Source organism: Dermacentor variabilis, chromosome 7 (genome assembly GCF_050947875.1).
Source record: "Dermacentor variabilis isolate Ectoservices chromosome 7, ASM5094787v1, whole genome shotgun sequence".
NCBI classification, from domain to species: domain Eukaryota; kingdom Metazoa; phylum Arthropoda; class Arachnida; order Ixodida; family Ixodidae; genus Dermacentor; species Dermacentor variabilis.
The window spans coordinates 7,722,510-7,735,591 of record NC_134574.1 but is presented as its reverse complement, the minus strand read 5'-3'; the positions used below and the strand labels follow the sequence as shown (position 1 = coordinate 7,735,591).

The window sequence follows — 13,082 nt, the reverse complement described above, 5'->3', positions numbered from 1 at the left end:
AACATGCCCAAGACCCGCACGCCCGGTACGTGGACGCCGCGGAATACAAGCGGGAAGGCTTTGCGGCAGTGGTCGTTGCGGCGGCTACCGGCACCAAGACAACGGCAGCGAGCGTGCGGTGCACAAACGCCACAGACGCTGAAGAGGTTGCCATCGCTCTGGCAATCACCGAGGCCGAGTGTCGCACCGTGCTCAGCGACTCGAGGAATCCCGTGCGCAACTTTGCCAACGGGTGAACATGCGCGCCGGCGGCTGCCATCATAAGCAAGCTCCAACTTCAAGACCGCGGCAGCACCGTCCGTATAAAGTGCTTCCTGGCACACGCCGGCAAGTGTGCATCCTCCCCGAACCACAAAGTGACGGCCCATTCGGCGGTGCAAGCGCTTACTTTCCGCGCCCGAGAGTGACCGTTCCGTGTGGTGGTTCGAAACCAAGGACAGATTGACTAGTTATGCCGAAGTAACCAAGTGTTACCACTTAGCTTGACGGACAATGCTGCCTCCCCACCCGGCACTCAGTCAGGAGGAGGCCGTAATCCTAAGGCAAATACAGACCGCGTCACTCCTCGCCCCCGCAATGCTGCACGTGCTTCACCCAGAGCTCTATCTGAGTGGGCTGTGCGGTGTTTGTGCAGCGGGTCCAGCAGACCAATGGCACATCATGTGGGACTGTGCCAGGTTCCCGATGGCAGCTACCTCCAGATCTTACCCGCCAGAACTTCAAAGTGCACGGCAGTCTGCAGACAAGGACTCACCACTATGGGCCGTCCAGCAGGCCCAGGGTGCGCTGGAAAAGCACAAGCCTCATGACCCACTACAAGCGGGCCCTACGGGGCTAGTGCAGAGTAGAGTATAACCCCGGGTGGACGCTTGGCCAGTATCACGACGCGTTAAACCGTCATTTGCCGGCACTTTATTAAAGTTACCCCTATCCCTGGCAAATTTTTTTCTTTTTATATTTGTGAATTTATTCATCTACCACCAATACAAGCACTTTGCGCCTGCCAAAATGGCAACACGAGTGCTGAACAGATCGCAGAAGCATAGAGTTTCTCACAATATTACCTAGAGGGAAATCTTGCGCTGCTGCGTTGTGGTATGCATGGGAATGCCGGTATATTGTGACTTTGGATTGGCATCGTTCTTAAAGAGCAAGGATGCCTTGAAGACGTGCGTGGCAAGCACTGTTCTGTCTGTCACAATGATTCATTTTCTATTAAAACAGCACGTAAAAAGCTGTTTTAGCTTTATTATTACACAAAGACATGTTTCATTTAACTGATAACTTGTTATTGCATGTACAATTATATATTACATAAAAAGTATCAGTGGGCCGCTAAAGTTGGAGGACAGATGAGAAGATTCGCGCTCGCTTTGAAATAGGTTGTCGTCTGTTCTTGCTTTTCTTCACTTGGTCATGCATTGAAGGTGAGTAAAGATGCAATATGCGTGAATGGAAACATTTTATGAAGATTTTGCTTTAAGAGCGCTTTATCTGTGTAGCCATATCCACATTTTAGACGAAGACTCTTACAACACTAGCAAACACAAGCCTCGCAGACACATATACCGTCATTCCCATGACGGCACAGCGCGCCTTAGGACACTCCCATCGACGGTGGTGCAAGATTTCCCTCTAGGTGTTACAGTGAGAAACTCTATGCGTAGAAGCAGAACGAGACGTTCATTTGAGCGATCGCCAGCCGTTTGTGCACATGCACAAGCAAGAGCGGGTGCAAGAGAGAAAATCTGGGGGCTTTTGCTCCTCGAGGCACTGCCTAGGCACTTCGAAGGAGGTTTCTTAGCTCATGTTATAAGCGTTTGTCCCTAGGCATGCCAGCATCGCGGAGTGGGGTCGAGTTTTTTTATGCTTGGGCGCTCGCTGCCGGCGCAGTAAAATAGGTGAAGCAGTGGGCACAGACACCTGATTTGGCGACCGCTGGGCCTCTACTATGGCCCACTGCTCCCCTGGAAAAATCAGTTATGTTTTTTTGAAGGTAGAGTGCCGTAAGAAGCAAGAAAGGTTTAATCCGACATGACTGACTCAGCACAGTGCCGCAGGTGCGAGAAAGTCTGTCGGACGTGCCTTCAGAGGCAAAGTTCTTACTGGTGTTGCAGAAGTCGCGGGGCGCGGTAGTGCTGGACTTAGTGTTACAAGTTGGTGGCTGGATGTAATTATATTTATTCAATCGTACTTTGTACTAATTGTAACAACGTGATATTATTTTGCATTATTGGCAGCGCCTTCAGGGCACCAAAGCGGCAACGGGGACACCAAAGCTAGAACCCAGGCTGGTCTGTGGGTTGGGGCTCGCTGAGGCTTGCGCATGCCAGGGGTGTTCGCATAAAAAAATGGCTCAGGTGCTGTCCTGAAGCCTCTGTTTGCCGGTTAAATACATGTGCCCTCCTGGAGCAGTGCTTGTAAAAACTCCAATCTATCGTCGCGACGAAAAAAGTGACCCGCGACTTATACAACACCAGTGAGAACCTTGCCCCTTCACACACAGCGATCACAAAGTGGGGCGTCCGTGCCTACTGCCTCACCGTGCAGGCAGCCAGCGTTGGAGCGTAAACAAACTCGACCACTCCGCAATGCTGGCATGTCTACGGAACAAACACATACAACATGCACAGAGAAACCTCCTCCGTAGTGCCTAGGCAGAGTGATATATTCAAGGAGCAAAAGCCCCCAGCTTTTCTCTCTCACGCCCGCTCTTACTTGCGCCTGCACACAAACGGCCAGCGATCCCTCAAATGAATGTCTCGTGAAGCAGACTACAGTGAACAGTTTATAACTAACAGCACTCTGCTCATACGCTCTGTCCCTGGTGGCTAAAGGGGGCGAACTAGACTAGGCGCGCTGGAGTAGGGAGATCTGTGCAGGTCTGGAGTTCAGTAGGCCGTGGGTAGAGCATTAAGCAATATAATAACAAGAGCTTGGTGCCGCAACCAAACGCCCCGTTCCAAAGGGAAGCTCATAACATCCGAACATCCATAGAGTTTCCCACAATAATTGCTAGAGAAAACTCTGGCGCTGCAGTCATTGCACCACCGTGGGAATGATGAGAAGTACACGGATTTGTCCGATCTTCGTGCGTGTGGATTCAGATGTTCTTGTGACTTTGTAATTACGCTATATAAATCTTATTGTCGTAAATTTCAGCACAATCTATACTCTTCGAAGTGCAGAAGGCACCGCAAACACGCACAACTGCATTTAATTGCAACGATTGAGCTTGTCCAGGTGGCCAAATCGAAACGGGCCAAGCGTCTCATGGCACTGGCATACCCACAATAAATTCACAAGGGCGTTTTTTTCGTTTGTCGATACATGTGTCCGTGGCTTAATGGTTTCAATATCAGGCTTCTGTGCTAGAGTTCCCGTGTTCGAATCCTGCCGTCGGGCAGTTTTAATGATGTTTATTTAATTATTTATAACATAGTACATTGTTGAAAATGACGAGTTTACAAAGTCACAAAGCTATTTGAAGCCAAAAGGACGTAGTTTAGGCAAATCCATGTACATCCATAATTCCCATGCTGGTACAACCGCTTTCATCGCAGCTCCCATAGACGCTAGTGCCAGAGTTCCCTCTAGTAATTGTTGTATGAAACTCTATGCATCCATCCAGCAAAAAGTGTTTTTTTAAGAGCAAAATACAATATGGCCACGTTTTGCCAGTAGTGTGTGCTGGTACGCGCTGTGCTCGCCCTGCTGGCTATGCGGCATGCCTCATTGCCTAGGCTGCCATGTAGCTGGTGCGTTCTAATTGCCAGGAGAACAAAGAGCCTCTACTGATGCCCATACAAACAAGCCACAAGCGAGTGAACAGGATGTGCGAATTTATTGGCAGAAGAAAAGCAGTGCACCTACTCGTGCAAGAGCAGAAATAAAATTTGCATTTTGAGATGCGCTGAGAAGCCCACTTTCGTCGTCGCACATGGCTGTCTGGTAACAAGCAACAATCCGCAGCGCAAGCAAATTGGACAGTGCCTCGCCTGTTTGCATCGACAGTCGCCGTAACTTGCCTTGCGAAGCAATCGGGTGATGAAGGCATCCGCTGCCACAGCCAACAGAGTGACATGGACTACCCAGCATTTTAGCTTTACCTCGTTTCAAAGCTGCATGTTTCTTTTTGTTCTTTCGCGTGCCGCTAATGTGTAACTCACACTTGGTGCCCCACATTCTCAATATGGGCATGGTCAGTTTTGTGGGCGTCACCATTTTGCAGCCACTTTTGCAGGCCTGCCCACCAATGCGGCTATCAACTTCATACATTTCGGTTCATGTAATCCCATATGCTGGTCTCTGTTCAAGGCCGATAAAGGCCCACAAGCATAATTTGCCCACGGCTGCAGCAGGAAAGGTTGGAACAGGGAGCACCAATTACGGTGTGTGTAAATTGGGAGTCATTGTCACTGTGTGGACTGCAGGAGCAGATGGTTACCTTGTGAGACTGTTGCCCAATGCAGCTGACTAGGTCGCCACATCCAAGAAACAACACGGTGACCATGATCAAATGAGACTCGGCATTCAATCATTGCATAAGGTTCAGACAATACACTGTACACTGGCTAAGATCCACATGACTACAGTGAGCATTCACGCACTACGGGTTGCTTACAGCACATTCAGCTATCCGACTTCACGTACAGTGCTTGCCTTCGTCGCACATGGTGGCCTAGTAATGAGTGAAAACCAGCAACGCAAGCAGATTAGACAGTGTCTCACCTGTTTGCATTGACAGTCACTGTAAATTTCCTTCTCATGACCAGCCCCCTTTGAGTAATTGACCTAGGTAGACGTACTCCTTCACAGACCCTAGAGGCTCACTGGAGATTCTGAACTCATGTTCCCTTGCCTGGCTAACAGATCATTATCTTTGTCTTCCACATATTAATCTTCAACCCCACTCTTATACCCTTTCCGTTAAGGTCCTCAATCATTTGTTCTAACTCGTCCCCACTGTTGCTGAACACGGTACATCAACAAAAAAAATCAGAGAAGCAGAAGGCGTTCGTCATGACAACAAACTCATTGCACAGCACACTCGATGAACTGCTCTCAATAATTAAGGAACTAGAACAGTCAAGCCTTTTGTATGATGTGTGGCACATTCTTTGCTGCAGGCACAGCTAAGTCAGGAATAGGACATCTGCGACAACTTAAGATAACTTGTTCTTGGTTGATACTCGATGAAGCCCCATCCCAGCACAAATAAAAACTAGCACAACCACACAACTGGCCTCTAGAAGACGAAAAGAAGTATGCACTAAAATGCGCATGTGCACAAGTTAAAATTAAAAATTAAAAAAGAATTTTAAAAAATTGCACTTCCCTTTAGTGCACAATTATCGCTGCTCCAAATCTGAATCTTGCAAAACACGAGGTTCACAATTGCAAGCAAGGAAACCACTGCACGCAAACTTTTGGAAGCCTTTCATATTAGGAAAAGAGACATGGATTGCATCAGCCATATTTTTGTGTCTATGTTTTTCTTTTTCATTCTTCTTCATTGCTGTAACAGACCTGTGTGCATGGACATTTTATTGTATGTTTCTTCTGGTGTCCTAGGGGACCAATAAATTAGTTGCAGGTGTAGCATCAGTGAGGTCCAGTCTTGTGCTCTTTGTGTTCATTTTATTTCTGCTGCAATGGCTTCATCAATTCTGCAATAACCTTAGGCACGAGCATGGACTGTCTGCATGGTATCTTAGATGAAAAGTGCTATGAAGACATTAAGCCCTTCCGTGCCACGGACATACTGAGTTTGTGCATATGTTTCGGGTAAAAATGGCCTAGGATGAGCTCAGCCTGATTACAGTGCTTTTAACATTTTAGCAAAGCAATGGAATAGCTGGTTTTGTCTCGGTAGTTTGTCATACTTCTGATACGTGGCAGCGCAAGCAGCGAGTGAGTGGACGAGTGAATGACGAAGCGATGAGCGCACATGCCTTGACCGAAACACATCTACGAGATTTGCAGCAGCCGCCTGTTATTTACAATTTTGCATTGGAGGGGTGCAACAGGATGACTGGGTCAAAGAAAGGCACGGTATAATGTGGCAACGATTAAAAGAGGCATGTAAGGAGCATTTATGGATTAGTGGTACATGGGAAGGCAAAAAGACCTGGCTGGGAGTAGCTTACCTATGGACAAGTAGCAATAGCAACACTAAAAATAAACGATTGAGTGCATTAGACGTGATATCAGAGATAACGAAATTGGGCCAGGTGATATTAGCGGGAGATATGAATGCGCACATGGAAGATTTAGATGGATATACTGATTACAATGGTTCTCTAGTGCTGGATCTGTGCGATGAACAGAACCTTATAGTAGTTAACAGGGAGAATAAGTGTCGTGGCCAGGTAACGTGGCAATGCGGAAATGGGAAGTCATGTGTCGACTGCATCTTAGTTTCAGAAACGGTCTACAAGCTACAAGGCCAAATTATAACACATGAACATGGAAAAGATAGCCTGTGAAGCAATCATAAACATTTTCCCTTAAAAATTTGGGAGAGATACTAATGCAAAACACAGACCAATAGCATCAGAATTTCTAAAAATGAATGAAAAGCAAATAACAGATAGCAAAAAACATAGTGAAGAAAATAGAGGGGTTTCCTACAACAGTCTGGGAATAGAAAGAACTGGTAGCTGTTATGCAGCAAGAGATAAAACATACATGGCAAAATAATTGGTGGATTGGAAAGAGAAAACCATGTAAGTGGTGGAACAAGGAAACAAAGCAAGCAATAGAAGAGCATAAGCAAGCGTTTAAGGATCATTGAAAAGCCAAAAAGTTAGGATTACACAAAGAAGAGGTGCTCCTTAGATGGAATAAATATCGAGAAAAGCAACAGGTGGCGAGTGAGCTCGTGTAAGAGAAAATTAAATGCACAAGTGAATGTTGGATGCATAACATTCACAAAAGAGACAGAGGTGCCCCAAAAAGAATCTGGAACCGTGGAAGAGCACTTGGAGCTCCTACTGAAAATTCACAGACAGCTATAAGGGATGAAGATGGTAACATCTTTGAAGGAGATGGTGCACTGCAGTGCATGAGAGATGTTATCTGGGATAACTTCGGCACAAGATAAAGTGTAGCTCACACCCAAACAGATCCAGAAACAACAGAGAAGCCTGAGAGATCAAATTTTAGTATAGCAAATTTTTACTCGAAAAAGGCAGAAGAAAATGTCTCTAATAACACTGCCGCAGCAGGAAGTGAAATCCCATTACAGCTATTCAAAAACCTCAGTTCAAACAGCAAGGCACTGCTGACTAATGCCATGGAGCAAGTGATTAGAACGAAGGAAATTCCGATTGGATGGCATGAAAGCAAGATGAACCTCATCTACAAAGGCAAAAGCGATAACAACAGGACGAGCTCCTACAGGCCAGTTACAGTAACGACGGTGATACATAGACTGGCAGTGCAAGCCATAAAATTAGAACTGTTCAAGTGGGTGGAAAAAGATGATTTACTGGGGGAACTACAGAACGGGTTCACACCCTACAGATGCTAAGAGGGTAATATTTTTGTGCTAACTCAGTGCACAGAGACCTCAGTAGCTCAGAACAGACCTCTATGAATAGGATTTCTGGATATTACGGGCATCTATGACAACATAGACAGGGAATTGTTATGGGATATTCTCAAGCACATGTGCTCGGTCATGCTCTATCATCGATAACAGCTTGGCCAGATGGGAGGCGGTTCTCCGCAGCCCTCTTCTGGCTGACCAACTCTGCGCTGTCCAGCAGGCCCATGATGCGGTCAAGAGGTTCGGCCTTCCGGTTCCCACGTGGGAGTGGCCCGCTTCGTGAAGACTCACAATCATGAAGACTCACATACCATATCATACCATTCTCAAGCACAAAGGCATCGATGAATATTTCGTGGGGCTACTGAGGGAGATATATAGAGACAACAGGATGAAAATTGTATTGTAAGGCAGAAAATGCAATGAAGTTGTGGAAATTCACCAAGGACTGAAGCAAATATGTCATCTGCCTATATTTTTATTCACACCTCATGTTAATGGCCTAGAAAGATGACTGGAAAACAATCAATTAAGATCTTATTTATCCTACATGCGTGTAATGGGCAAATGGTGGAACAGAAGATTCTGGCACTGATGCATGCAGACGACATAGTGCTATTAGCGGACAATGAAAGAAATTTACAGACACTTGCGAATATATGTGGCAATGCAGCAACACATCTAGGCCTTAAGTTTAGCATAGAGAAATTTGGAATTATGATCTTCAATGAAGAGACGAGTAATTTTACGTGGTGTCAATTCAACATCAAGTCATACCCATACTCAACCAATATATATACTTCGGCGTATACATAAACGAAGGAAAGACATACTCAAGCACCCACCAAGATAACCTGAGAATAAAGGGGAAGCGAAATTAAGCAATAATGAAACATAGAGCACTTTGGGCCCACAATAAATATGAGGTGGTGCGTGGAATCTGGAAAGTAGTAATGGTGCCAGCATTAACATTCGCAAATGCTATTCTGTTCATCAAATTGGATATCTTGTCGGGGCTGTAAGTTAACCAAAGATTGCTAGGCTGGTTGGTTTTGGGAGCCCACGACAAGACCACAAATGACGCAGTACAGGGTGACATGGTTTGGGCACTGTTTGAAAAGCCGCTGTGTGCAGCGCTATATATAGATTGGCCACACAGTTGCCACTTCCTGGCAACTGCAGCTTATCGAACTGTAACCTTTACTGGAAAACGATTGCAGTGAATGCTGTGTGCGAAGGCGAGCTTTCTCGTTATTTTTTTTTTACTTTCCCCCGGATGGCAGGCACAGCCGGCGCCGCGGATGGGTGGATGGATGTTATGAGCGTCCCCTTTGAAATGAGGCGGTGGCTTATGCCACCAAGCTCTTTTATTGCCTAATGTCTTGCCTATGTTAAAAAGAAAAAAAAAGGGAAAAGACGCAATGAATTCCCATAACCGAAGTTTCTGAACCCCTGCAATGAAGAGTTTGACGAGAACTCAGCTGGTCCGGATTGCTCAGAGTCAAGCGTAGAACGGACGCCGACCAAAAACATGAAAAGAAAAGAAACCAAGATGTTTCGGCTCCCATACGGGGGCGTTGTTTGGCCCCCACTTGGCGTCCGTTTTACCCTTGAATCTGAACCCCTGCTGTGGACTCTGTGCGGACATAAGCGCCACCTGGTGGTGCTTCAAGGTGGCTTCCTCCTCTCCACTGCAGTCGCCTGCTTTTCTCCTCACGCTCTTTTTGCCATCACCTTCTTTCATTCCCCGCTCCATATTTGCTTGGTTACGCCGACGCTCAATACAGGAATGGGCGCCTGCGAGCTGCGCTCTAAGAAAGTAGGGAAGAGTTTGGTACGACTGGATCAAGCATAGGTAGCGGTACAAGGTAGATATAAAAGTATTGAGGAAGAGAAAAAATATTAAAGAGACGTCTACAAAAATGCTAGTATCAAAAGCATGTATACCGTACCTGAGTAACTCAAGCAGGCTAGGTGACTATTTGTCACCACCCTGTTTCAAAGGGGATGCCAATACGTGATCAATCATCAGTTTATTCTGGCAGAGTAAATAAAACATGTTTGCCACTGCTGCAATCTTTAAAGAATAATTGGGATTTTTGGTAAGAATTCGGGTAATAGCATGCCAAGTAAGGGGTACTATGTAAGTAATACTATGCTGCTGCTGCCAAAAATAGAGGCTGTTTTTGGAGCATGAGTGGAACTAACAGATGGATAACATTAAAAAGGCCAGGACACGAAAGAAAGCTCCCACATATTTCAGTAAAAGGAAGTTTCAATAAACTCTGCAGAAGGAATAAGCTCTGAAAAGCACTCTATGATTGTGCCCCATATTCAGTTCCCAAAAAGCAGAACCCCAGTAAGATACCTTTGATACTAACTACAGTTTAATCACGACGCAAGACCTGGAATCAACATTATTGTGATGTTAAGACGGAAAGCAATATCTGTTGATGTCATGTAGCAAATAAGTCTTGGTGTGATGGTGTTTCTCGTAACAAAAATTAACTACAGGGCTGCATGCATTCCTTCAGGCTGCGCTCAATTGTGGCAGCTACGGCAATCGTGGGACAGCAAACAAATACTGTGTCATCATGTTGAGTCTAAGGCTTTTTCTCTATCAAAAAAGGTTGGTAGTGCTGTTTGTGTGCATAGCATTCTCCAATTTGTGTTCCGAGACTTTTCAAATCTGGTACTAATCTGACAGTTTGTCACAGCTAACTAAACACCACTCACTAAATGTGCTCTTCAATCTCGGTAGTGATCAGGCTGTGGTTGAACAGAGCAGTCCAGATGCACTGAATTATCTTTCCAGTTTGCAGCATTAGTGCTACATACTTTCTCCAACATGCCACACTGTGGCTACACAATGTAACAGGGTTGATTGGGGCTAGATGGCAATTCGTAACTCCTTATTTTATGGTGTAGCATTAAATGGACGACACGCACAAAATGAGAGGCACAAGGGCTAACTTGCAACCAAAGTTTAATGCCAGAACACTCTAATAAATACGGAGAAAAGCATAAGCAAACAAAAAAATGAAAAGAAACCAGTCAATCGCAGGGTAGAACTAGCACGTACACATTTTTGACAAATACTGAGCTTTTCTTTCTTTTTTTTACTTGTATTCTTTTGTTATTATTCAAAGTGTTTGGCATATACCTTATTTGGAAGTTAGCATTTGTGCCTGTTGTTTTGACAATTTAACTGTTATCCTGAAATCCTGCCCTAAAACCTACTTCAAGTGTAGCAGACTTCAAGTGTACCAAATGACTAAGTGCACCAAAGAGTTGGAGTAACGCCAATATTATACCAACGAATAAGAAGGTAGACTTGAAAGAATTGAAAAATCATAGGCCCATTAGCTTGCTTTTAGTGTTGTATAAAATATTCACCAAAGTAATTTTCCATAGAATCAGGGCAACTCTTGACTTCAGTCAACCCAGAGAACAGGCCGGCTTCACAAAGGGTAGTGACAATGGATCACATCCATGTCTTTAATCAGGTAACTGAGAAGTCTGCAAAGTACAACCAACCTAAAATTCTTAATACAGTGAACTCTTACTTGAATAAACTTCAAGGGACCCAAGGAAATAGTTCACTTAACTGTAAGTTCACTAAACTGAATATTCACTAGAATATGGAATAGCATAAAGCACAGCAGACATGGAGTCAAAAGTGTGAAATGCAATTTATAGAATTACGTATATCAATATATACGAAGTGCATAACACGTTGCTCCCTAGCCTCATTCTGAAAAAAAAAATTAATTTTCATTTGCACTGGTGCTCTTAAAGCACAAGAAGTAACAAAGCTGTCCAGACAGTCTATGTTTTTGTGCACTTCCTCTGGCACAGCTTGTTGCCGAGACACAAAGTCTCACAACTTTTCAAGGTATCCTACAGCCTCAGCTAGAATTACTGAATTTGAGAATGCCTCTGTCTTTGCATCTTCCTCGTCGCACTTTTATTCCTTGGGACGAACACTGGAAACAATTTCCACATCTAGTAGTTCAGCACAGGCAAGCAGCTCACTGTCGCACAGCCGCTGCTGGATTTGGGGGCGGCGGGCATCGGCTACGCCTGCGCTGCGGAGCGCAAAACTTCGTTGAACTGATTTCGAAAATGAGCTTGGGTCCACTAATCAGGTTTGCTCACGTGAAATATTCGCTATTCAGAAATTCATTTAACTGAAAGATTTTTGCATTAAATGCATGTGAAAACTGCCGGGAATTTTCTATAAGTTCATTACTCTGAAATATTTGTTAGACCAACGTTTGTACAACTGAGAGTTTACTGTATGGCTACTACTATATAAACTGCAATACAGGTCAAGATTTTTTCCCAAGAAAAAACAGCTGTAGTTGCCCCTCATCGTATCGGTCTTCAGCACATTGTGAGTTGTCTGGCCAAATGTTAAGGGTCGATCTATATTCCAGGCCAACTCACATTTCAGTTTATACAATAACACGGCTAAAATCCTAGTATGGCTATAGTATGCAACTAGCCCAATATATGTACACAATCTCTACAATAACGTGGTAAGAGTGAAGCCACCCACGGTGCACGCAGCTGACCGGTGGCATAGCCTTCCTTCCAGACAAGACCCTGCAGTGCCTTGAGGGGTGCCGCCTTGCGGTCGGCATCCATCTGCCACAGTACGTTGGCCTCCAGCTGAGCTATGAGCGACTCCTTGGACATCTCCGCCGGTTCCCCCACGGGGGGTGCCGAGGCCTTTCTGTCTGCATCCTGCTTGGCCTGCACGGAGTGCACACAAAGAAGCTGATGATGACGTTGCCCTGCACAATGGCACACACCCAATGTGGGAGATGAGCCACAAGCCGAGTGGTAATATGATAAATGGACGAAACGGGTGTAAACGAAGATATGAGAAAGAAATAAACGATAAACCAAGTAAAATAGTGCACAATGATGTAGCCAGCCTTGCACAAACAGGTGGAAGTAAAAACGCTTTAAAATAATAATTATACTTAAAACTAAAAGAAATGGTCGACGTGATGAATAACTTAAATTTTGAGTAGTATTATTGTTATTGCGAATTTGTACTTTTTTGCTATTTCAATTTTATAATTTATTGAAGAACTTAGTCAATAACAGAAAACGGGAAATATTAAAGCCCTTTGTAGAAGGTTGGTACAAATATGAACCACTTCATGGCTGTGTTTAAAACAGCTGCGACGAGACAACGGTTCATATTTGTATCACTTTTACTGGTGCTGCCATCAACCCAAGTCTTCAAGAGGCGTATACATTGTGTTTTATGTTACTCCAATATTTAGCACAAACAGCACAATTCGTTTTTGCAAACACCTTATGCACAGTTTGCGATCTGCTGATGTGGCATAAAAACACATTGCAAAAGTGCTACTTCAACATGACTGATAGGTGCCTTCTTTTATCAGTTTGGGAACCTAGTGATTCATTTCAAGTTATAGCCACATATGTTTGGCGCCCCAATCGTGCAGTGTTTTCAATGAACTGCTCTCGGGCTTGCTTTAGGTCGGCAGTT

The 13,082-nt window shown here is 44.8% G+C and overlaps 1 protein-coding gene across 2 annotated transcripts in view; it reads right to left on the bottom strand.

Annotated features, from left to right (window-relative positions):
• Positions 1 to 13,082, bottom strand: part of LOC142587300 (enolase-phosphatase E1-like) — a 236,306-nt gene that overhangs the window by 153,979 nt on the left and 69,245 nt on the right. For both annotated transcript variants that reach the window (XM_075698177.1, XM_075698175.1), the window contains one exon: positions 12,114 to 12,310. In XM_075698177.1, coding sequence (XP_075554292.1) covers positions 12,114 to 12,310 — 197 coding nt within the window. The remainder of the gene's footprint in view (positions 1 to 12,113; positions 12,311 to 13,082) is intronic.